At 53.2% G+C, this 23,100-nt stretch overlaps 2 protein-coding genes across 4 annotated transcripts; both read left to right on the top strand.

Annotated features, from left to right (window-relative positions):
* Positions 1 to 484: 484 nt before the first annotated feature.
* On the top strand, positions 485 to 1,929 carry HAMP (hepcidin antimicrobial peptide). Its single transcript, XM_066349933.1, has 3 exons — positions 485 to 642; positions 1,579 to 1,638; positions 1,720 to 1,929. The coding sequence occupies exons 1-3, from the start codon at positions 559 to 561 to the stop codon at positions 1,822 to 1,824; spliced, it is 249 nt and encodes an 82-aa protein (XP_066206030.1). The 5' UTR covers positions 485 to 558; the 3' UTR covers positions 1,825 to 1,929.
* A 5,671-nt stretch (positions 1,930 to 7,600) lies between these two features.
* Positions 7,601 to 21,420, top strand: MAG (myelin associated glycoprotein). 3 transcript variants are annotated; one of them, XM_066349529.1, is made up of 12 exons: positions 7,601 to 7,665; positions 9,403 to 9,531; positions 10,007 to 10,073; positions 10,230 to 10,598; positions 11,663 to 11,959; positions 12,054 to 12,311; positions 13,444 to 13,704; positions 18,307 to 18,594; positions 18,944 to 19,040; positions 19,819 to 19,918; positions 20,163 to 20,201; positions 20,902 to 21,001. In XM_066349529.1, exons 3-11 carry the CDS (start codon positions 10,028 to 10,030, stop codon positions 20,187 to 20,189), a joined length of 1,743 nt encoding a protein of 580 aa, XP_066205626.1. In that variant the 5' UTR covers positions 7,601 to 7,665; positions 9,403 to 9,531; positions 10,007 to 10,027; the 3' UTR covers positions 20,190 to 20,201; positions 20,902 to 21,001. The 3 variants fall into 3 exon arrangements, with proteins under 3 accessions (XP_066205626.1, XP_066205624.1, XP_066205625.1); XM_066349527.1 differs by lacking the exon at positions 20,163 to 20,201 and having other exon boundaries at positions 20,902 to 21,420; XM_066349528.1 differs by lacking the exon at positions 20,163 to 20,201 and having other exon boundaries at positions 9,400 to 9,531; positions 20,902 to 21,420.
* Positions 21,421 to 23,100: the final 1,680 nt, after the last annotated feature.

Raw genomic sequence — 23,100 nt, 5'->3', positions numbered from 1 at the left:
TGTGAAAAATGATCACACATACTGGGAGTTCGTGCCAACTCAGACTTCCCATCTGGCTGTTGCAGTGTTCCCTGTAGAACAGAACCCAAAGCTCTGGGGTTTTGCTGGGTACCCTTCAGGGACCTGGTAAGAACTGCCATCCCCCCATGTGAATGAGGATGTCAGGGAAGGGTGGGGAACAAGGACACCTTGTTCCTGCTCATCAACCTGTTCAACTTCTGAGGCAAAAGGGAATTTTTTCTGAAATCAACAAGGTGATGTCATGTTAGGGAAAGTGTGTCCCAGGTGGCTGGCCAGAGGCATGTGGCTGTGGCCCCATTTGCCCCACCCCCTGGACACACCTCTGCTGGCTGAGGGTGACACAACCCTGTTCCCTGTCACTCTGTTCCCGCTTATCTCCCGCCTTTTCGGCGCCACCACCTTCTTGGAAATGAGTTAGGACAAAGGGGAGGGGGCTTAGCACCCCCGCCTCCCCCAGCAGGCCCCATAAAAGCAACTATAACAGCCCAGACACCAGAATGGTCCTAGCCCTAACATCAGGACAGCCAGACAGACACAATGACACTGAAGGTGTGGATCCAGGCTGCCTGTGTCCTGCTCCTGCTCCTGGCCAGCCTGACCAGTGCCTCAGTTCTGCACCAGGTGAGAGCCCACGGCCTGGCCCCAGCGGGCCGCCAGGACTGAGAGGCAGGCCCTGGGAGGGGACGCTGAGGGCAACTGGAGACCCAGAACTGGGCAGAGCACAAGGCAGGCAAAAGGGATGGGCAGCTGCTTCAAGGACAGACAGGGTCCGAGTGGCAGGGGCTGGGGGCCTGGAGCTAGTGCCACAGTTATTTAATGAGTGTCTACTCTGTGTAAAGTCTGTTTTAGATGGTGGGAGGATCAAACAATGAACAGGTAGATGAGAGATTTTTGCTCTCATGGTGCTTAAAATCTGGTCAGGGAATTAGTCAAAAAATATAAGTTCATGGTGTTTATTAACAAAAAACAAAAAATTGTAGTAGAGTGACCATGGTGGTAGTGGGGGTGGCAGGGCTGTAGGTGGGATCAAGAGCTATCAGGCAAGCAGGAATGTTTTGTGAGAAGCAGAGACCCCAGGTGGGGCAAGCGTGGTATACTGGATGATCAGAGGCTTTAGAAGGGGAGGTGGTGGTGCTTGGAGATGAGCTCAAGGGGTGGGCATGCCAAGTCTTACGGGCAATCAGTGCAAACACTGATATTCCTCCAAAGGCAGGAAGAGCCCTGCAGGCTTTTCTAATGGGTAAAGCCACAATCTGACTGACCATGCGTGGAGAATGGATTGTAGGGTCAAGAAGGAGGGAAATTTGTTATGGGTGAAGGCTGGCGCCCAGGCCGGGGACAGATGTCCCAAAGAAGAGCGGCAGCTGAGGAGGGAACCGGGGACCTGGGGTGTTTGTAGGAAGAAAATTGCCTGTGGGAAGGTGAGGAAAGGCTGGAAAACAAGGCTTCCAGCTGAGCACCAGACACTGACCCCTGAAGAGGCCTGGGTTGGTGGGGACAATTCTGAGACCTCTGCTGGGCCTCCTGCCATCCTCAATACCTCTTCTGTTTTCGCAGACAAAACAGCTTGCAGACACTCAGACCCAGGACACAGCTGGAGCCACAGCTGGTTTGACGGTGAGAACACCTGGGCCTCCCTTTGGAGCCCCCACAGCCTTCCCTGGGCCCCAGCCACTCACTCTTCCTTCTTTCTTATAGCCTGGGCTCCAGAGGCTGTGGCGGCGAGACACCCACTTCCCCATCTGCATCTTCTGTTGCGGCTGCTGTTCTAAGTCAAGGTGTGGATTCTGCTGCAAGACATAGAGCCTCCCTGCCCTCCCCCCACTCCCTTATTTATTCCTGCCACCCTCCAATGCTTGGCAAATGGTCTTGGAATAAAATAACTGGTTCTAGCTTTTATTTTCCAAACCAGAATGTCTCTGATGCCCTTTCTTTCTGCCAAAGGCCTATGCCAAAAGCTTGTTCTGACCACTGTCTTATAAGGGCCAATACTTGACGGAATGTGGGAGGTTGGTGTGTACTGGGGTTGTAGGGAAGCTTGGTGAAGGAAATATGTTTTCTCCCCCCCCCCTTTTTTTCTCTTTCTTTTAGCGAGAGGAACAGACAGACAGACAAACAGGAAGGGAGAGAGATGAGAAGAATCAACTTGTAGTTGCAGCACTTTAGTTGTTCATTGATTGCTTCTCATTCTCATATGTGCCTTGACCAGGGGGCTTCAGCTGAGCCACTGACCCCTTGCTCAAGCCAGTGACCATGGGCTCAAGCCAGTGACCTTGAGCTTCAAGCCAGGGACCTTTGGGCTCAAGCCAGTGACCTCAGGGTTTCGAACCTGGGTCCTCAGCATCCCAAGTTGACTATCCACTGCGCCACCACATGGTCAGGCTGTTCTTTAAGCTCCACTTCAAAAGACCTACTAGAATTTTTGTTGCCAAAGCAGGGAATGAAAACTAGACAAAGTTTCTTCTCCTTAAAGTCTTGAAACAGGTGACAAACTCCGTCAGGTCTGGGTTCTATATAAGGTTCCAGGGGCAGACACTAACACATTACTAGCCTCTTACACTCTCATTTTCATGAGTGTACACGGGGTTTTCCAGAAGCTCTGTGACACATGATGATATCATCGCTCTAATGGCTAATGGGTTGTGGCTGGTGCTTTAAAAACTTCCCAATTTTGCCCTGGCTGAATGGCTCGGTTGGTTAGAGCATCATCCCAAAGCACAGAGGTTGCTGGTTCGATCTCTGGTCAGGGCACATACAGGAACAGATTGATGTTCCTGTCTCTCTCTTCCTCTCTCACCGAAATCAATAAATTAAAATTAAAAAAATTTTCCAGTTTCAATTTCTAATATGTTAAGCAGCTATACATATAACCCACTTAAATGACAAAATTTTGAAAACCTTGATAATTTTGCAAAAAGTGTTCCTGATATGATGCAGTAAATGAGTGAGGTGTGGATTTGTTTCATAGGAGCATTTTAATCTCTTGATAGGGACACACTTTGCAAATGATACACATAAGAGAAGACTGTTCACCTCCACAAAGAATTAAGGTCCCTCCCATTCTTAAAAAATGTATCCCTCTCAATTTATCTGATTTCCCCACTTTTGATGGAAACAGATATTCCTTCACTACCTTTTCGCCCATAAGAAAACATCAGCAATAGTGTGATGATAAAGGTCAATAGTGTGTATGATGGGAAGTGGGGAGGCCTATATCCCGTCTAGAGGGGACCCCTGAGGGTGGCTGCCATGCTCAAAGGCACACCAAACATGACTAGAGCTTCTTTTCCAGAGGAGGTGGTAGTTCTTAATTTTTTATGAAATTTCTTGATTTTTAAAATTTTGGCAACTGATTAAAAGAATTTGATTTTTAAAAATCAAAACTATGAGTCAAGCTAAACCCAAATGGGAGCTGGATCAGTCTGGTGACCCACAAACTTCTGCCTCCTGCCTTCGAAGCCATGAAAAATCCTCTGAGAGAGGATTTTCTTTTCTTTTTTTAAAAATTTATTTATTTTAGAGAAGGGAGGGAGGGAGAGAGAGAGAACGGGGGAGGAGCAGGAAGCATCAACTCCCATATGTGCCTTGACCAGGCAAGCCCAGGGTGTTGAACCAGCGACCTCAACGTTCCAGGTCAACATTTTAGCCACTGCACCACCACAGGTCAGGCTGAGAGAGGGTTTTCTGAACTGAGACTGAGGGCCGGGGAGAGGAAGGCAAGTGGGAGAGCCTGGCCTCCCGATTGCTGTTGGATCTCGCAGGCACCTTCTCCCAGCCCCGAAGCCCCGCCTCCTCCTGTGTGAAAGGACAGAATTATCTCCACAGTTCCCACCCAGCTGACCGGGCTATTGAGCGGCTCAGCAAGGAATGAATGAGAAAGAGTTTTGGAAACTGTCAAATGTGGCATTGGACTCTGGGACCTCCTCGTTAAATACCTGGGAGGTGGGAAAGCTGAAATTACTAAATTCATTTAATGGCTCTGAGTACTGTCCGCTCACCTTAGCAAGTTCTCCAGGTGGGCCTGGAGTGAGAGACCAGAGTGCCGAGTGCCGAGCTCCTGACTCAGCAGGTTTGGGGTGGGGCTCTAGAACTTGCATTTTTAACCAGCTGGGGGCCACACTTTGAGGACTCCTGGTACAAAGCTGCCAACTCTGGCTGAGGGCAGCAAGTGCCTGCCTCTCGGGCTGGACCGAGCACCAGCTTCCACTTGAGAGCATTAAGCAAGGGGGCCTGAGGGCCTGATTCTGCCCTTCCGTGGATTTTACTTTGTCTGCACGGTATCTCAGATAAAATTGGATTAAATCTAAAAAGCAAGGTATTTCACATAAAAATATTTTTTCTTCTTCTTTTTTTTCAGAGACAGAGAGAGAGTCAGAGAGAGGGATAGACAGATAGGAATGGAGAGAGATGAGAAGCATCAATCACCAGTTTTTCGTTGTGACACCTTAGTTGTTCATTGATTGCTTTCTCATATGTGCCTTGACCGTGGGCCCTCAGCGGACTGAGTAACCCCTTGCTCGAGCCAGCAACCTTGGGTCCAAGCTGGTGAGCTTTGCTCAAACCAGATGAACCTGCTCTCAAGCTGGCAACCTCGGGGTCTTGAACCTGGGTCCTCTGCATTCCAGTCCGATGCTCTATCCACTGTACCACCGCCTGGTCAGGCCACATAAAAATCTTAACTCCTGATGTTATGGGTCAAGCTGTGTCCCCTCCTCCAAATTTCTAAGTTGAAGTTTTAACTTCCAGAACCTCAGATTGTGAGCTTATTTGGAGATAGGGTCTTTAGAGAGATCATCAAGTTAAAATGAGGTCATTAGGGTGGGTTCTAACCCCACAAAACTGGTGATTTTATTATAATAAGGGGAAATTTGGATGCAGAGACCCTTGCACAGGGAGAATGCCCTGTGAACATGAAGATGGTCACCCACAAGCCAAGTAGAGAGGCCGGAAGGAAAGGAATAGACCAGGGGTCCCCAAACTTTTTACACAGGGGGCCAGTTCACTGTCCCTCAGACCATTGGAGGGCCAGACTATAAAAAGAACTATGAACAAATCCCTATGCACACTGCACAGATCTTATTTTAAAGTAAAAAAAACAAAACGGGAACAAATACAATATTTAAAATAAAGAACAAGTAAATTTAAATCAACAAACTGACCAGTATTTCAATGGAAACTATGCTCCTCTCACTGACCACCAATGAAAGAGGTGCCCCTTCCGGAAGTGTGGCGGGGGCCGGATAAATGGCCTCAGGGGGCCGCATGTGGCCCGCAGGCCGTAGTTTGGGGACCCCTGGAATAGACCTTTCCTCACAGGCCTCAGATGCCACCCGATGCCAGCACGTTGACTTCAGACCTCCAGACTCCAGCACAGTGATATGGTGAACTCTCTGTGAGCCGTGCGGTTTGTGGTTGTTTGTCACGTCATGGTAGCCCTAGCAAACGAACACCCCTGCCTTGTCTGAAGGGTGGGATGACGGGCAGGCTCCTCTTCTTTCTGGGCAGGCGCGTGCCCTCCAGTCCCCCAGCCTGCTGTGGTCTGGCCCCGGAGTGTTGAGATTTCAGAGATAGTTGCCAGTGCTGTTTGTAGAACTCACTCGCCTGTGCATCCTTCTCCTAGGGGGAGCCTTCAGTTTATACCCACAAAAGAGATGTGCCCCCCAAACTGCAGACACATGAGCCCTGGGGAGGTACTGACACTGAAGGCTATGACATATGCGTACCCCAGGATCACGGCGTCCTCCCCCAAAGCCCAGGCACCAGGCCCCTCTCTTGTCCAGGACCCAGGCGTTCAAGCCCCACCCCACTCTCAATGGGCCTTTGTCCCTAACTGGGAAAGGCACGGGCAGAGTCTGACATCATGAAGCCTGAGGTGGGGGTGGGACTCTCCCTCCCCACTCCATCCAGCCTTCTCTGACTCCTCAATTCCCTGTCCGAGGGATTTCCCACCCATAACCCCCCCATCCACCCACCCAGCTTCTCCCTTGGGAAAAAGGCCCTCCTCCCCTCCCTCCCTCATTTCACACTGCTCTGGCCTAAAGGACAGAAGATGTCCCAGTGTGACGAGCAGCTCGTGGTCAAGCTACTACTACACTTAATTACAGCACTGCCAGCTCCTCACCACCACTTTGCAAAAATCATGACCAATGGGAGGCTGGGTGGCAGGCGATCACTGTGGAACCTGCCCACAGAGGGTCCCCATGCAGCTCAGAGTCAGCACAGCCCTCACTGAGCACCCTCTGGGCACTAGGTTCTGTTCTAGGAGATACAGGGTGAGTAAGGCAGCGACAGACAGATAGAAATTCTGCCCTCTGGAAGCTCTGGGCTAGTGGGAAAAAAGCTCATTGATAGTGCAGGAGGGTGATGCGCTGAGAGCTATGGAAGGACAGGGACACATTTATTTATTTTTATTTTATTTTATTTTAGTGAGAGGAGGGGCTGCAGAGACAGACTCCTGTATGTGCCCTGACTGGGATCCAGTCGGCCAGGCCACTAGGGGGCGGTGCTCTGCCCATCTGTGGCAACCAGAGCCATTTTTTAGCTTCTGATGTGGAAGCCATGGAGCCATCCTCAGTGCCTAGGACCAATCGAGCCATGGCTGCAGGAGGGGAGGAGAAGAGAGAGAGAGAGAGAGAGAAGTGAGAGGGGGAGGGATGGAGAAGCAGATGGGCGTTTCTGTGTGCCCTGGCCAGGAATCGAACCCAGGACATCCACATGCCTGGCTGATGCTCTACCACTGAGCCAGGGCTTCAGGGCCACATTTACATGAAGGGGCTTTGGCATGGTGAGAAGGCAGGCAGGCTTCCAGAGCAAGTGGCATCCACTCAGGGAGCGGCAGCTAGGGTGGAGTGGGGTAGGATGAGATAGGGGAGCTCTCCAGGAGGAAGGAGCAAGTGCAAAGGCCTCTGGGCAGAAGGTGCAACAGGTATTGGATGGACACATTCTTGTAACCACTCTGCATTTGTGAAGCTTAACTGAGCCAGGAGCCATTCTACAAGCAGGATAGGCAGGGAATGAGCAGGCAAAACCCTTGTTTTCCTAGAGGTCATGTTTTCATGAGGGGAGACAATCAATACCTTAGGTCATTTCCAATGACAAGAAGAGCCTTGGAGAAAATAGACCAGGATTCAGGCACCAAATGTGACCCAGGGAAGTGACTGACTATAAGGGAGGGTGGAGGTGACACTGAAGCCAAACATGGTGAGACACTGTCTCCTCCTCCTACCCACAGCGGCCTCTGTAGCCTCTCATGACAAGGGCTATACCTGTAGTTGCCGCCAAGATTCTAGGAAAACGCCTTCTGTTTCACAGTCAGTTCAGAGATATTAGAATGCCCTCCCAAGGCCTCAGAACCAGGGTGCACAAAGATGGAAGAGGGGGGACAAACGAGGCAACCCCCCCCCATCCCCTCCAGGAAGGAGCTAGTAGAACCCAGGCATCAGGCTGCCCAGTTGAGCAGCGGTGACAAGGGCCCCTTTGTGCCCCCCTCCCCCGGGGCACAGGGAGGAGCTGGGCCCTGGAGGCAGGCAGCCCCTGGCACCCAGGGGGAGGGGAGCGGCCAGCAAGTGGGGGCCTAGACCCTGGGAGATCAGGGGACTGTGAGCTGGGCTCAGGAGCAGAGGGTGCAGACACAAGAGCATCCTGGTGAGTACGTGGCAGCCCAGAGGGGCCAGGGCCAGGGTGGGAGTGGAGGGCAGGGCTGAGGGGTGGGAGCGAGGGTCAGGGCTGAGAGGGTGGAGCAGGGGCAGCAGAAGCACGTGCAAGGTAGAAATGGCCACTGTGAACTGCCACTAATTTAGGAAGGGGAAGGTTGTTCTTTAGGACTTTGTAATGAGCTGGGACCATGGCAGGACAGTGGCAAAGTAGCAAGACTTTGAGAAGAAACTGCAGGGAGAGAGAACTAAGGACCCCTCTCAGTACCCGCTGTGGTGGGGGCTCTGCAGGAGCAGCTGCCCTGGGGCTTCCAAGTTAGGGGCAGATGTGGTGGAAACAGCTGGGGGCTGGGGGAAAAGGGGGCTGGTACCCAGGTGATTAGACCCCAGCATTTTGCCCTCTGGGAGAGGATGGGGAAATGGGCTGTAAGTGAGAAGTTCCAACACCTGGGAAAACAACAAGGGGTGTGTGTGTGTGTGTGTGTGTGTTGTGTGTGTGTGTCCATATGCATGCACTTCCCCTCCTGGGTGGGTCTTAATTTACGTAAGAGTTTGTCAACTTTTATTTTATTACACCCCACTAAGGAAAATCTTTAGACCTGTTTTTCCTAAATCCCACCCCTATGAATTTCACTACTATAGATATGCTATACATGTTTATGTACTGTGGCCCTGGAGGGAGTCACAAATCACTGTTGAAGCTAAGGTTTTTCTGGCCCCCGTCTCAAGAACCAGTTTTCACTTCCATTAAGAATGCTTGGTCTGCATGACTGCTCCACATGTCTGCTCAGGCCCCGTACCTTCGCTGTACAGGTGCAAGCATGGCATCTGTCCTGTGTCCGTCAGCATGTCTGGGCGGGTCTGTCCGCAGCTACCCCTCAGTGTGGGTATGCGGGTCCACGTGTCTTCGTGAGCATGTCATGCAGTCAGGTCCACGTACATGCCTGTATACTGTGCCCATGTCGGTGCAGGTGCCAGGTGGGCAGGCGGGCAGGCGGTGCAGGTATGCACCTGTGCCTGTGTGCCGGCGCAGGGCTCTCAGTGCCTGTTTGTGTGTGCAGGGTCCTGACCAGGTGTCTGCACGAACTCCTGTGGTACAAGCCTGCTCCGCTGGCTGGGTCTAGCTCTATCATATTTCCTAGCAGCATTTGCATGTGTCTGACTGTGTATGCATTTGCGTCCGTGGGAAGAGGGTGGCGAAGGCTGGAAAAGCAGCTATTTGGAAACCCTGCTCCAACCCTAAGGGGACCCACAGAGCAGCCGAGTGCCAGGGTCTCCCAACCCCTGGTCCCTCCTGGCTCCATGTAGAGTCCAGTCAGGAGTGCAGACTTCTCTCACTCTACCTACCCCAGGAGTCCCCCGGGATGTGGCACCCTCCCTTGAGGGAACAGGGCTCTTTTGTGCTGGGCGACTGGCCTCTAATGAGGGTGGGGACAGCAAGGGCCGTCTGTGGGGTGGGAGCAGGCGGCAGGAATTCACGCGGCATGTTGGGAATGCTGATGTTGTGAAACCCAGTCATTGATGGCACCCGGTCCCTGCCTGCCACCCCCAGGCCTCACCCCACTCACCACAGCCCCCTCCCCGCCAATGCTCTGTCACTCCCTTTTCCTTCCCCAGTTTTCCCTGATAGCTTGGTGGAGGGGGACTTGACGTAGAGTAATTCCCAGGCTGTGTGGGAAGCTCCCAAGCATCCATGGGCAGCCTTACAATAGGCCACAACTCATAGCAGACGCTGAAAGAGAAGAACTGGGGCTGCTCCGGCTCCTGTCCCCTTGCACCTGTCTGACTCGTGCTCCGGGTTGGCTGGCTGACATCTTCAAGTGGCATCAGAAGACATTCCCAACTCGGGGAGACTGAGGTGAGCGGCAGAGTTCCTTCCTCCTCGCTTCCCTTCCTTCCTGCTGCTGGTCCAGCCTTGGTTCTGCCCTTACTTTCTGGGCGCCCCCAGGGGACAATGGTGATGAAGATCATTGTCAGCAGCTCGCTACCATGTAGAGACAGGACAGTGGGTGGTTAAGTCTGCAAACCTGGAACCAGGTAGACAGGGCTTGAATTCTAGTTGTCACTTACCAGCTGTGCTGCCGCGGACAAGTTCCTTAACCTTTCTAACCTCAGCTACAAGAGGAGGGTAACAATCGCACCTACCTAAAAGAGATCAAATGAATCAATAGAGCAGAGTAAAGCATTGAGGACTGGTATGTGATTAATGCCATATAAATGCTTGTAATTATAAATATTAATGGCAGCAGCACCTACTGTCTGAACAGGCTTTAATAGAAGCACCTCTCTCTTTACGCCCCCTGGCCCTTAACCCCCTCCTCTCCTTCCTCTAGCTGTCGCTCACTCTGTACAGAATGATATTCCTCACAGCACTGCCCCTGTTCTGGATTATGATTGCAGGTAATGCTGGGTTCTGGCTGGGGATCCTGGGGCCTTGGACCCGAGAGGGCTGGGATTGTCTCTGTGGGTCTCCGGACCCCTCAGGCTGATGGGAGTGGAGTGGGGTGATTCGGCCGGGACATGTCCCTCCGCCTCAACAGTCCTGCTCACCCACAGCCTCTCGAGGGGGTCACTGGGGTGCCTGGATGCCCTCGTCCATCTCGGCCTTTGAGGGCACGTGTGTCTCCATCCCCTGCCGCTTCGACTTCCCTGACGAGCTCCGGCCTGCCGTGGTCCACGGCGTGTGGTACTTCAATAGCCCCTACCCGAAAAACTACCCCCCGGTGGTCTTCAAGTCCCGCACCCAAGTCATCCACGAGAGCTTCCAGGGCCGCAGCCGCCTCCTGGGGGACCTGGGCCTACGCAACTGCACCCTCCTGCTCAGCAGCCTCAGCCCTGAGCTGGGTGGCAAGTACTACTTCCGTGGGGACTTAGGGGGCTACAACCAGTACACCTTCTCTGAGCACAGCGTCCTGGACATCATCAGTGAGTCCCCCGAAACGCCTGAGCAGTGGGCAGGGTCATCTCCGGGGCAGGCAGAAGGGCAGCGGAAGTCCTCCCAGCACAGATCCAGGGACTCGTTTGTTAAGCTGGGGGGGGGGGGGGGTGCAAAGCCCAGTGCCCACAGGGACCAGGCAGTTGACGGGAACAAGCAAAGCAGAGTCCCAAACAGTCTTGCTGCTTCAGAGGGAAAAGAGTGCTCTTACTGTTCTAGAAACACCTGGGGCAAGGCAGTGGGGCCCAGGGTTAGGGGTGAGGCCTCTTGGTCCCTGTGTTTGCTGGGCAACTGTGCGCAAGGTCTTTAACTTGTCTGGGCCTTGCTTTCCTTTTCTGTAAAGTGGGGCTAACAGTAGCAGTTACAGCTCAGTGAATGAATGGTTGTCACGTGCTCAGGGCAGTGCCTGGCACACGGCACCAGCTCTGCTAACTGTGCTGGGTGCGAATGCAGACCATCGCTGTCAGGCAGTGTGTCTTTTCAAAGGAAACCAGAGTTGTGTATTTTCCTGTAATTTTCCACTTCCTAGACATTAGCTGCTGATTTAGATATGTGTGTTTTTTCAATTCCTAAATTTAGGCCGAATAAAATGCAGCTCTGGGCCAGATTTGACAGCCAGAGGCCCACTGCTTGCTTTCGGGCATTCCTACTGCTTAGTTTCTGAGAAGCCCTACTGCCCGCAGCTCTTAGCTGAGACTCCCCGTCAGCACTGAGTGTGCACGAGGAGCCAGATTACTGGCCTAATGCAGAAAGAGACTCAGTCCTTGAAGCTCAGTTTTACCAGCTGTGGCTTCAGTTTCCTCAACTGCAGGATGAGTAAAGTAATATTACCTACCTGCCAGCATGGCTGGAAGGACCAGCAAGTTCAATGCTTAGTTTCAATACTGGAACATCCGTGGCTGGATCTGTGCAGGGCTCTGGGTGAAGGTATTCCGGTGGAGAGAAGGCTTTAGGAAATTCCGTATCCAGGGGGAGGGGACCCGGTACCAGGGCTGGCGTTGGGCAAGGGGGGGATGTCTGCCTCCTCCATCCTGCTTCTCCCTGCCTCCTGTAGACGCCCCCAACATCGTGGTCTCCCCGGAGGTGGTGGCAGGCACGGAAGTGGAGGTCAGCTGCATGGTGCCTGACAACTGCCCGGAGCTGCGCCCAGAGCTGAGCTGGCTGGGCCACGAGGGGCTGGGGGAGCCTGCTGTGCTGGGTCGGCTGCGTGAGGATGAAGGCACCTGGGTGCAGGTGTCCCTGCTGCACTTCGTGCCCACTAGGGAGGTCAACGGCCACCGGCTGGGCTGCCAGGCCTCCTTCCCCAACACCACTCTGCAGTTCGAGGGCTACGCCAGCCTGGACGTCAAGTGTGAGCCTGGGTGTGGGCCGGGGTGGGGGGTGCGGGGTTGGGGGTGGGGCGTGCGGCCACTGCCGGCTGACCCCACCTTGTCCCCGGGCCTCAGACCCCCCGGTGATCGTGGAGATGAACTCCTCGGTGGAGGCTATGGAGGGCTCCCACGTCAGCCTGCTCTGTGGTGCCGACAGCAACCCACCGCCGCTGCTGTCCTGGATGCGGGATGGCATGGTGCTCCTGGAGGCTGTGGCCGAGAGCTTGTCCCTGGAGCTAGACGAGGTGACCCCCCGGGAGGACGGCATCTACGTCTGCTTGGCAGAGAACGCCTATGGCCAGGACAACCGCACTGTGGGGCTCAGCGTCATGTGTGAGTAGATGCCCTGTGTGCACACTCGCTTGGCCCTGGCTCTGCAGAAGAGGGATTCGGGGAAAGGGGCTTCTCCCGGGGCTGGGCTGGGCGGGCCAGGACCGGTCAGGAACAGAATGTGGCTGAGGTGAAGATGGAGAGGAGGGTTGTGGGTCATCCTTCATTCTTTGCACAAATATCTAGTGAACAACTACTCCGCACCACTCTCATCTTGAGGACAAGAGCAGAAGACGGGAGGTCCCTGTCACCCAGGAAAGCCGGTTATATTGTCCCCTAGGGCAGCCCTGGCTGATCTGGGAGTTGATCTGGGCCTGGCCTTAGGAATGTGCATTTGAAAATGAGTCCCACTGCAATTCTAATGGGAGGATTCAGGTCCCCTTGCGCACACCTGCACATTAGGGGGCCCTGGAGGAGGGGGTTAGTCACACAGGCTTCTTAGCTAGGAACCCAGGAGAAGTCATTCATTCATTTATTCATTCACAAATACTTAACTGAGGCAAAATGCCAGGGCTGGGTATAATAATAATGACAGCTACAGCCAACATTTACTCAGCGGTTTCTGACTGCTTTACACAAGTGCTCTTCTCCCGGGCACCCCAGAGGCTGGCTCCGCCCGCCTCCTTCTGCTGCACCGAAGCCTTCCCTCCCCAGTCTAGATAACATTGTAACTACCCTGATTTCTTATCCTTCCCTTTATTTTTCTCCAAAGCACTTACCCCCAACTTGCCAGTGGTAGATTTTATTTACTTACATAGCATCTGCCCACATGGGCAGGGAGCTTTGTCTGCCTCGTTTCGGCTAGAGCAGTGCCTGTCACTTCAGTTCTCAGTGACCTCTATGAAGGTGAGACTATTATCAAGCCCATTTTCCAGATAAGAATAAATGAGGCCCAGACAGGTTAAGACATAAGTTCACACACAGCTGGAAGGGTCAGGGCCTGGATTCAAACACAAGCATTCTGGCTGCAGAGCCCCTGTTCTTGTAAACAGGACAGCCAGGCCTGGGGTTAGCCGAGCCATCTGAGCTGGTGAGCTTAGATTGGGTGTGTGGGGTCACAGCTCAGGGTGGGAGTTGGCTGGCAGAAGAGGTAACTCTTGGCTTCTGACCATCAGCCCCCTCTTTTGCCCCCCAGACGCACCCTGGAAGCCAACGGTGAATGGGACAGTGGTGGCTGTGGAGGGGGAGACCGTCTATATCTGGTGCTCCACACAGAGCAACCCGGATCCTATTCTCACCATCTTCAAAGAGAAGCAGATCCTGGCCACCGTCATCTATGAGAGTGAGCTGCAATTGGAGCTGCCTGCTGTCACGCCTGAGGATGATGGAGAGTACTGGTGTGTGGCCGAGAATCAGTACGGCCAGAGAGCCACCGCCTTCAACCTCTCGGTGGAGTGTGAGTGCTCCCCCTCCTCCGCCCTTCCCCCGCTGGGAGCTGGCTGGCCCGCGTCTCCCCTCCACCCCGAGGGGGATGGTTCAGTGGGAGAACAGCTGAGTATCGGAGGTTCCCACATATCCCAACCAAGGGTTAGCTTTACATCAGCAAATGAAGATGGGGAAGGAAGGGAAGTGGAATCCACAATAAGAAAATACAAGTCCCGCCTGAGAACACTGTATCTCCACATCCTGGGGTGCGCTTTCAACCAGAGAGATTCTGGATCCTGTGGCTGCTGCTCCTTTGCATTAATTAAAATGATGAACGTGACATCTAACCCTTGCGGAGTGTCACTATGTACCAGGGACTGTTGGAAGCTCTGTACAGGGACCCACTCATTTCATTCTCATGACATCCCTATGAGGGAGGTTCTATTAGTGTCCCTAGTTTCCAGAGAAGGAAGTTGAGACCCAGAAGGGTTATGCCACTTGCCCAAGGTCACACAGCTAGACAATGGCAGAATTTAGGATTCAAATCCAGGTGGTCTGATTACAGTCTTCTGTACTGCCCCAAGTTGACTTCACCCTGCATTCGTACATTAGAATGCAGTCAGTCAAGCCGTTGTTATGTGCGAGGGGCTGTATGGCTGAGTAGGAGGGGCGGATAGGATCAAGAGCACATCAAGCTTATTAACAGATAGAGTATAGCCAGATGGATGAGGTAGATGCACATAAAAAGCTAACTGCTTTGGACATGAAACTCATTATTCCACTGCCAGAATGCCTCTCTTGGCCTCCTCTGTATGGACGGCCCCACCAACACCTGGACCTCCAACCTGGCCACCATTCTGGGTTTTAGCTCCTAAGTCATTGTTTTGACTCCCCCCTCATCCAGCAGCTCCCTTTGGAATGTCACCTCCATATTTTCATTTCTCCTGCTTCCTCCTCAGCTCTGACCTGACCTCTGGCGCTAGTCACCAAACCTCACTCTCCCAGCTTCAGTTACTCCACTTACAATGGTCCCCACCACAAGTTTGCCAGGAGATAAGAAGCACAGTCCATGCTCAATATTCCGTATGCATGGCGCGAATCAGTACACAGTAGCTATAGATTCTTCTTGGAGTGCCGTCTTCCAGGGCTATACCATGGCCGTCCACGTGCCGTCTTCCAGGGCTATACCATGGCCGTCCACTCCTTCACTAAGCTTTCCTCCTCGCCCACATTCCCTCCAGTCTCTGGTCACTCACAGCGTCCAGTGTGGTCACAGCATAGGGCTTGTGCGGTACCCTTTTCTCTCCTTATGTGCCCTCGTGGGCCCAGCTTTCCTCTTCTGCTGGACCCTTTTCCCTGTCACATTCCAAGCCATTGACCCTTAAGTTTAAAAGTCAGAACCGCCTGAGAATCAAAAGCAGCCACTGAACGTACACACAACACCACCTCATGTACATTGTCAGTCACAGACCCCTCTGCTTAGTAAGAGTGATAGCAGCAAATGGTTCATTAAAGGCCTACTCTGGGCCATAATTATATCCTTTATAGATGTTATTTTGTCGAGTCCCTCTGGTGGCTCAGTGAAGCAGGTGTGTGTTATCATTAATCCTTAACTAAGGAGAAATGAAGGTCAGAATTTCCTTGTGGCCATTCAGTTCGGAAGGTTGGTCAGAGCCAGGATCCTTCTGGACTCCTATCTGCCCCAGCTGTTACACCTCTGGCTGCTTTACCTCCCCGCAGGTCTTAGCGCCCAAGGACTCACTTAATCTGGCTTCCTTTAAAAACAAACAGATTTGGAATATAAAGCCTACAATCCACTGGAACTGAGGAGCAGCTTTGACAACCTCCCACCCCCACGCCACCCGCTAAGCCCCTCATGCTTCTCCAAGGCCTGTGTCACAGTGTTTTCCCTCTGAGAGTGCAACCTTAGCCCCAGTCTGTCCCTAAAGTCTATGTCCCCTAGCACCTGGCTTTAGTGCTTCCTGGCAATGGTGGGTATTCCTGGCACCGTGTCCCCTGCTTTACCTGCCTACCCCAGAGCCCGCACGGCATGGGCAATGCGGGAGGCTCTCACCCTTAGAAGGTGCTTGTCACATGCAGGAACATGCAAGGGACAAGTCCAGGCTCTTTGCATATTTTGACCTATTTCATTCTCACAACAATGTAATTGGGGGAGGGGATCATTCTTGATCTCCATCGAATTTAAGAGAAGGAAACTGAAATGTTACTGGTGTCAAGTGCCCAAAAGAGCTGAGCCAACCTGGGTCAATATACTAGCTCTCTCTGTGTCTTGCTGCAGCATCTTAGACAAGTGACTTCACCTTTGCTGAGCCTAACTTATTTCCTTTGAAAAAAGGGTGTGATTACAGTATCTGACTCCAGATGGTGTGGGAGGACTAAGGAAATTATGGTGAGCACTCACAGCACCTGCCACTTCCTGTGTGTTCCATAAGTCTTAGATATCCTCATCATTTCTCACCACTTATCTTTCCTTGGGACTCCAGGCCAGATAGCCACCCTGCATTCTGAAGCCTAGGCTTTGCTCACGTGCTCCCTCTGCTGGAATGGTTCTATTTTTCTAATCACAAGCCCTTGGGTGGATGTTAATTTAAGCCTTTTCAACCCACTCATGCGCTTATCTTCAGAGTCCCCATAACTTTAACTCCCCTTGCGAGTTAAGGACCATTACCCCTGTTTGCACAAATAAGAACTCCATCTTAGAGGTCCCAGGAAGCTGAGGGCCTAATTGGAGCTGCCAGACAGTAAATGGCCACTTGAGGTTTGTCTAGTGTCAGCTGGGGTTTCCTATGTCTCCCAGGCTGCCTGCAGAGCTTTGAAGACGCTGAGCATATGCAGGCAGAGTGCTGGCATTCCTGCAGAATCTAGGGCAACACTGTCACCAGAGCGCCAGCGGTGCTATCTTGAATGAAGGGGTTTAAAAAAATTTAATCACTGTCAATTCATGTTTGTCATTATTGATTTAGTCTGTGCTGTGTTAATTTGTTAACACCACAGCAAGTATTGTGCATGTCTGCTTAAACAGAACCGGGGGTAGATAACTATTGATTTACTAGACTTAGATAATGTGTGTGCATTGAGGTTCTGATTAGAATCATCTCTATTGCGAATTCACTGAGTCACGTGACTCCCTGGCCCATCTTTTTTTTTTTTTTTGTATTTTTGTATTTTTCTGAAGTTGGAAATGGGGAGGCAGTCAGATAGACTCCCGCACGCGCCTGACTGGGATCCACCCAGCATGCCCACCAGAGGGCGATGCTCTGCCTATCTGGGGTGTCCCTCTGTTGCAACCAGAGCCATTCTAGCGCCTGAGGCAGAGGGCACAAAGCCATCCTCAGCGCCCAGGCCATCTTTGCTCCAATGGAGCCTTGGCTGCAGGAGGGGAAGAGAGAGACAGATAGGAAGGAGAGGAGGAGGGGTAGAGAAGCAGATGGGCGCTTCTCCTGTGTGCCCTGGCCGGGAATTGAACCCGGGACTCCTGCACACCAGGCTGATGCTCTACCACTGAGCAAACCGGCCAGGGCCTCTGCATGTCCTTTTTTGTTGGAAATGAAAAATAAATGGGTCTGATGAGCTGAGTGAGGGTCTTTTGCCCTGTGTAAGTGGGCATTGGTCAGACTTGATAACTGGAACTCAGGCTAGAGTGAACAGAGGGCAGTGTTGGACTCTCTAGGAAGGAGAGGATATAGTAATAAAAAGCAACATTCAAAGTTCTATTATAATTTCATATTTTGTAGAATGAAAGAAAATTATCATACCTGTACCATTTAAAGAAATTCAAATGGCAGCAAACGGAGCTTGAGTGGAGGGTGGTGCTTGGTGCCCGTGGCACTGGGGACGCCCGTGAGGGAGGGAGAGTTGGAATGCAAGGGGGCTTCTGGGCGCCAGCAGGACCATCTGCAGGATGGCCTAAAGTGGGAGCTGGCAGAATTCAACAGCTCACCCCCGCCCCCCCACCAAGGCTTCCCAGAGTTCTGCTACGTGAAAGGCGCGTTTTAAGTGTGGGTGAGAGTGGAGACAGAATAAAAGCCTGACTTGGTGGAAAAGAGAGATGAACCATATCAATGTATGACATGGGTAGGAATGCATGCAAGGAGAGGGGGCTGATGGAACAGGGAGAGAGGTTAGTGAAGCAGGTGGTGGGAGGAGAGAGTGTCTGAGTAGAACCTCAAGGAGCAAGGAGGTGAGTTTGGAAGGCACCTGCAGGGAATGCTCTAGGCTGAGGGGGAAACACAAGTACCTGGGTGGGAAACAGCTCTATGAACTTGAGAAACAGCAAGGAGGCCAGTGTGACCGGAAAGGAATGAACCTTCTAGGGTAGGAAAAGGAGATCAGAGTGCGGCTAGGTCCCCCCGGGCCTTGTATACCAAAGCAAAGAAGTTAGATTTTATTCTAAGTGACCCAGAGCAATTGGAGGACAGGTTTGAGCAGGGAGCACCATGACGTGATTTTATGTTTCTCACGGTGAACACAGTAAGAGAGGGTGCGAAGGAACATTGCAAAGGAGAAATGCAGCTCATTTCTGTGATAGCTACCACCCACTCTTGGCCCCCAGCCAAGGAGTCCTAGTTTCCGGTTGTCTCTAGCGCACTCTGTCTTGATTTTGCCCCTGCAGTTGCCCCTGTGATCCTTCTGGAATCCCACTGCGCAGCAGCCCGCGACACGGTGCAATGCCTGTGTGTGGTGAAGTCCAACCCGGAGCCCTCTGTGGCCTTTGAGCTGCCTTCACGCAACGTGACCGTGAACGAGACAGAGCGGGAGTTCGTGTACTCCGAGCGCAGTGGCCTCCTGCTCACCAGCATTCTCACATTGCGGGGACAGGCCCAGGCCCCGCCGCGGGTCATCTGCACCTCCCGCAACCTCTATGGCACCCAGAGTTTGGAGCTGCCCTTCCAGGGAGCCCGTGAGTGTGGCCTGGGGTTGGGAACCACAGGGACAGAGGGGGTTCCTCTTGGATCCAGGACTTTTTCCCCAAGGCTGACTGACCATCAGCCATTGAGCATGGGTCAGGTTACACAGGTTGATCACGCGGTAAAGAGGCCCTTCTGTATGGTAAGGGGAGGCTGCCCTCAGGTTGTCTATATGGTATTGGACCCTCCCCAGGCCCTCCGGGCTGATCAGTTGGTGTAAGGATGTGCCAGCTGTGCAAATATTTTTCACCATCACTGCTGTCCCAGCCCATCTCCTAAGAACGCAGGTGTTTTCACTCCCACCACCAGCCCTGAGGGCACCTGGGCTTTCTCTGATCTTAGACCGCCTGATGTGGGCCAAGATTGGGCCTGTGGGAGCCGTGGTCGCTTTTGCCATCCTAATTGCCATCGTCTGCTACATTACCCAGACGCGCCGAAAGTGAGTGCTTCACAAGGGTGACCTGGGGGAGGGGAGACTCCCAGGGTGGGGAGGGCGGCTCAGCAGTGGGCGAGGGAGGGCGGCCCTTTGTGTGTGTGCAGTGGGGAGGGCGGATTCTGCTCTGAGACTGTTCAGCTGGATGAAGCAAGGGGTCCTGCTGATACGAGCCACGTAGGGCAGCATGTGCCAGTGCCTGGGCCGAGCGCTCTGCACCAGTCATTGCCCGTGTCCCCACGCTCTCTGCTAGGAGCTCCTGCCCTCCAAGAGGTGTGATGGGGACAGCCGGCTTCCCCTGGCTGGCAGCTACAGTGTCAGTCATAGCTGCTTCCAGAAGCACCAATGACTACACACATCTGTGGCAACAAAAATGCCCTCCAGCCCCAAACCATACTCATCTGCCACAACTGTGCTGCTATTTTTTTTTTCCTGTGGCTCTCCTGAAAATGAATAAATCGCTCTGCTCCACTTCATGGCAGCAAAAGAGACAGACAGATCCAGACCATATAAAGAGAACCCAGAGAGGTCAGGCTGGGCTCTGGAAAAGTGGCAGAGATCAGGGGCCAGGTGACTCATCCTCAGCCACAAATCAGGAGACGCTGGGCAGTGGTGAACAGGAAGAGGCTGGTCGTTGAAGAGCCCATCTGCCCCATCTTAGAGAGATGGGTGGGAAGAACTCTGGGGTCCCTTGGGCCAAACTCCTAAGGTAGATGGGGGAACAGAAAGGGAGGAGGAGGGAGGCCTGGGAGTCCCACTGGGGCTGCTGTGTCCTGCCCTGCAGAAAGAATGTGACAGAGAGCCCCAGCTTCTCGGCGGGGGACAACCCCCCAGTCCTGTTCAGCAGTGACTTCCGCATCTCTGGGGCACCGGAGAAGTATCAGGTGAGGGCCAGGTCCCTGTGGCTCCTGGCTAGTTGTAAAAACCTTGATGTTAGGGGCACTGTGGGCCTTGGAGGGGTCTGCGAGGCCAAGGGGCAGAGGGAGGCCAGGTCCCTTAGGAGGGAAAAGGAGGAAGTGTGGACGGCTGGTTGGGAGGGGTGTGAGGGGGATGGTGGAAAGGGCTATGGGGCTCAGGCCCAAGGGAAGCCTTCATCTGGGTCTATGACCACATCTCCTTCTTCAATAGTCCAGAGAGGTCTCTCCCCTGGAATGAGCACTCCGGGAGGTAGGTTCGGGGGGGCCTCAGTGTGCCCGCCTCCTGGCCCTCGGTGGGCCTCGGGGCTGTCACCCATGTGTGTACGTTCCTGTCAAGAGTCCAAGATGGCCCCAGGTCAAGTCTGCCCTGCTCAGCATTCCTGGCCTTGTCTCTTCTGTCCCATCGCTACTCCCTTCTGTCTGTGTGTGGCCATTGTTCTATGTGTCTGTCCAAAGGCTGGTCAGGGGTCAGGGGTTGGGGGATGGGAAGCATGAGGGAGAAGCCAAATTCACAGTTGCAGAATCTCCAGGATTGAGGGGGGACCACATCAGACCTACACGTAGGGAAGGACTTACGAAGCCAGGCATGTATGTACATTTGGAAAGGTGGGATCTGACCAGGTGGCTTTACTCTGGGAAGGTGTTATGGACTGAATTCTGTGCCCCGCCCAAATTCCTGTGTTGAAGAGTCTTCCTGAAGGTGTTGAAGTTGTGGGCACCTTTCAGGCTTAGGGATGAAGAGGGTGTTGTGTAGAGGGATTGGTGCTGGCAAAGGCCCGAGAGTAGACCCGGGGACTGCGAAGCTGGCTGGGCTGGGGCGTCCTTGAGAGAACAGGTGCACAGAGGGCTTTGGGACTCAACTCTGGAACAGTGGGCGGTACAAGCGATCCAGCTTTTGCATCTGGAAAAAGTAGAACAGGATACTTCTAACAGGGTGGTTCCCTTCACAGAGCGAGAGGCGCCTGGGATCTGAGAGGAGGCTTCTGGGCCTTCGAGGGGAGCACCAAGAGTTGGACCTGAGCTTCTCTCACTCGGACCTGGGAAAGCGACCCACCAAGGACAGCTACACCTTGACAGAGGAGCTGGCGGAGTACGCCGAGATCCGTGTCAAGTGAGGGAGCCGGAGGCAGCCCGTGTGGCCACCACCCCTTCCAGGCCCTGGTCGGCCGCACTAGCCACGGGCTCCCCTCCTCTCAAATGCAGGCGGGGCTGGGGCAGGAAGGGGGAGGGCAGGCGACAGTGAGGTCCTGGGGGCCTGGCCTCCCCTTCCTTCCCAGCTGCCAGCTCACCCTGCCAGCACTGCACCCCCACAGTGTGGCTCCCCTCTAACCTCCTTTAACCTCGTCTGTCTGGAGGGGAGTTTCGTCTGTCTGTGTTATTTATTGCTACCCTCTGCCTGGTCCTCCTCCCTCATGCCTGGCCCCAGGCTCTGTATAGAAGGGACATAAAATAAATGCCCCAAAGCCAAATACCTGTCTATAGCCGGATGATTTCTGACCTGTCCTTGGGGGAGCCTTCCATTTCTCTCCTTGTGCTCTGCTGGGCCCGGTGTGGATTCTAGCCCTGAGCCCAGGCTGGCTGTCCTTAAGTTGTTCCCACTCTGAGCTGTGGGCTGGATCTGGCCCACAGCATGCCTTGTTTGACTTCTGGTTGATTTCACATAACAACCCTCTCATCTCTGCTTCTGCCACAGTCAGAGCAATTGACAGTATTGGGCTCGTACCTGCCCACAGCTGTGACTGACTGAAAGAGATAGTGCCCGCCCCTTCTGAAGGTTCATGGGCTCCCTATGTGCCACCGTCCCCACATTCCCTGTTGACCCACACCTGGCTGGCTTCACTCACTCACTGACATGCCCTCCTGTGCCCTACAGGTCAGGGGGAACTGAAGGTCTCAATGTTTCATTAGCCTGTGTTGGTTTGTCTGCCGTCCCTCACGTTCATGCTATACTCTGCAGTTTCGGTCTCCAAACTTTATTCCATTTGGTTCAAGAAACATTGCTTAGGCACCAGCTGTGTATTGGTCTCCTTCAGGAGGCTCAAGCTACCCTGGGAGGGGACCCCTAGGACAATCTTGTGAAGATGAAGACACTGAGACTAGGAAAAGCCAGGTGATTTTGGCAAGGCCCTGGAGCTAGGCAATGGTGTGGCCAGGTTCTGGACCCAGTTTTTCTTTTTCTATAACACCTTTCAGGAATACACAGAGGGAAGACCCAGATCTGTGCTGCATGGCAGAGCAGCACCACACCCTACACTAGCCCCACCCTCCCTCCGGACTTCTTGGAGGCCTCGCTCCGCCAAGGTTACACTTTGTAAAATTGTCAGCTGGCTGTGGCTAGCCTGGACCCGTGGTTCAGACTCTTCTGAAAAACTCTCAAGGAAGTCTGGGCAGACTCGCGGAGAGACAGTTGTGTGGTCTAGAATACGCAACTGATGCTATCATTCTTGTGCAGAGCCCTCCCTTCACATGGCAGAAATCTTGGTCTGTTTGGGCCTGATGACCTCGGCTGACCTCTCCCTGACAACTCCTTGAGAGCCCACTTAAACACAAAGATCTGAAAGCCCCTGGAAGGTTGGCCTTGGTACATCCTGAGACTCTTTGCTGAGTGGCCTCAACCCAGCACTGGTGCTGAGTTCGAGTGTGCATGAACATGGTGAACACCATCTGCCCCTACCCGGCCTGGTGACTCACTGAGAACCTCCTCTATGCAACTCGTGTGTTGCCAGACGTTCTTTCATTGGCTGAGCTTAACAGGCAGCCAGGAGGTGGAGCGGATCTTGTGTGTCTTAGGTGCTGACCAGCTTGATGCTAATGGAAGCTAGCGTTGGTATGCAGTTTAGCCCCTTCCTTGTGCATCCAGGCCAAGAAAAGGCAACCACAAAATGTGGATTACTTTATAGTTCCAATAAGATAGAATTGGGCTGGTCACAGGAAGCACCTGACATTGACCTGTACCAGAATCCTTCCCAAGAGGCCTAAGAAGTAACACACCTGGTGGTGGGCTTCAGACCACATCATAGCATGACACAGTTAGCTCCATAAACAGTACATCCAAAGGGGGAGATCTCAGCAGGGACCAGATCCTACTGGGGTGAATTGCACTTCAGGGGTCAGCCCCTTCACAGCAGCTAATACACTGTCGTCAGGCT

Source organism: Saccopteryx leptura, chromosome 9, assembly GCF_036850995.1.
Source record: "Saccopteryx leptura isolate mSacLep1 chromosome 9, mSacLep1_pri_phased_curated, whole genome shotgun sequence".
NCBI classification, from domain to species: Eukaryota; Metazoa; Chordata; class Mammalia; order Chiroptera; family Emballonuridae; genus Saccopteryx; species Saccopteryx leptura.
Note: the sequence above shows the minus strand (reverse complement) of the source record. Positions and strands in the feature narration are given on the sequence as shown.

What these genes read in the sequence shown, in the direction of transcription:
- HAMP (XM_066349933.1), top strand. Translation starts at nt 559, where the DNA reads ATGACACTGAAGGTGTGGATCCAGGCTGCCTGTGTCCTGCTCCTGCTC. An exon ending in GTGCCTCAGTTCTGCACCAG is followed by an intron (nt 643 to 1,578) that starts GTGAGAGCCCAC and finishes CTGTTTTCGCAG; the next exon opens with ACAAAACAGCTTGCAGACAC. An exon ending in GAGCCACAGCTGGTTTGACG is followed by an intron (nt 1,639 to 1,719) that starts GTGAGAACACCT and finishes TCTTTCTTATAG; the next exon opens with CCTGGGCTCCAGAGGCTGTG.
- MAG (XM_066349527.1), top strand. Translation starts at nt 10,028, where the DNA reads ATGATATTCCTCACAGCACTGCCCCTGTTCTGGATTATGATTGCAG. An exon ending in CAGCGTCCTGGACATCATCA is followed by an intron (nt 10,599 to 11,662) that starts GTGAGTCCCCCG and finishes TGCCTCCTGTAG; the next exon opens with ACGCCCCCAACATCGTGGTC. An exon ending in GGGCACCGGAGAAGTATCAG is followed by an intron (nt 19,919 to 20,901) that starts GTGAGGGCCAGG and finishes TTCCCTTCACAG; the next exon opens with AGCGAGAGGCGCCTGGGATC.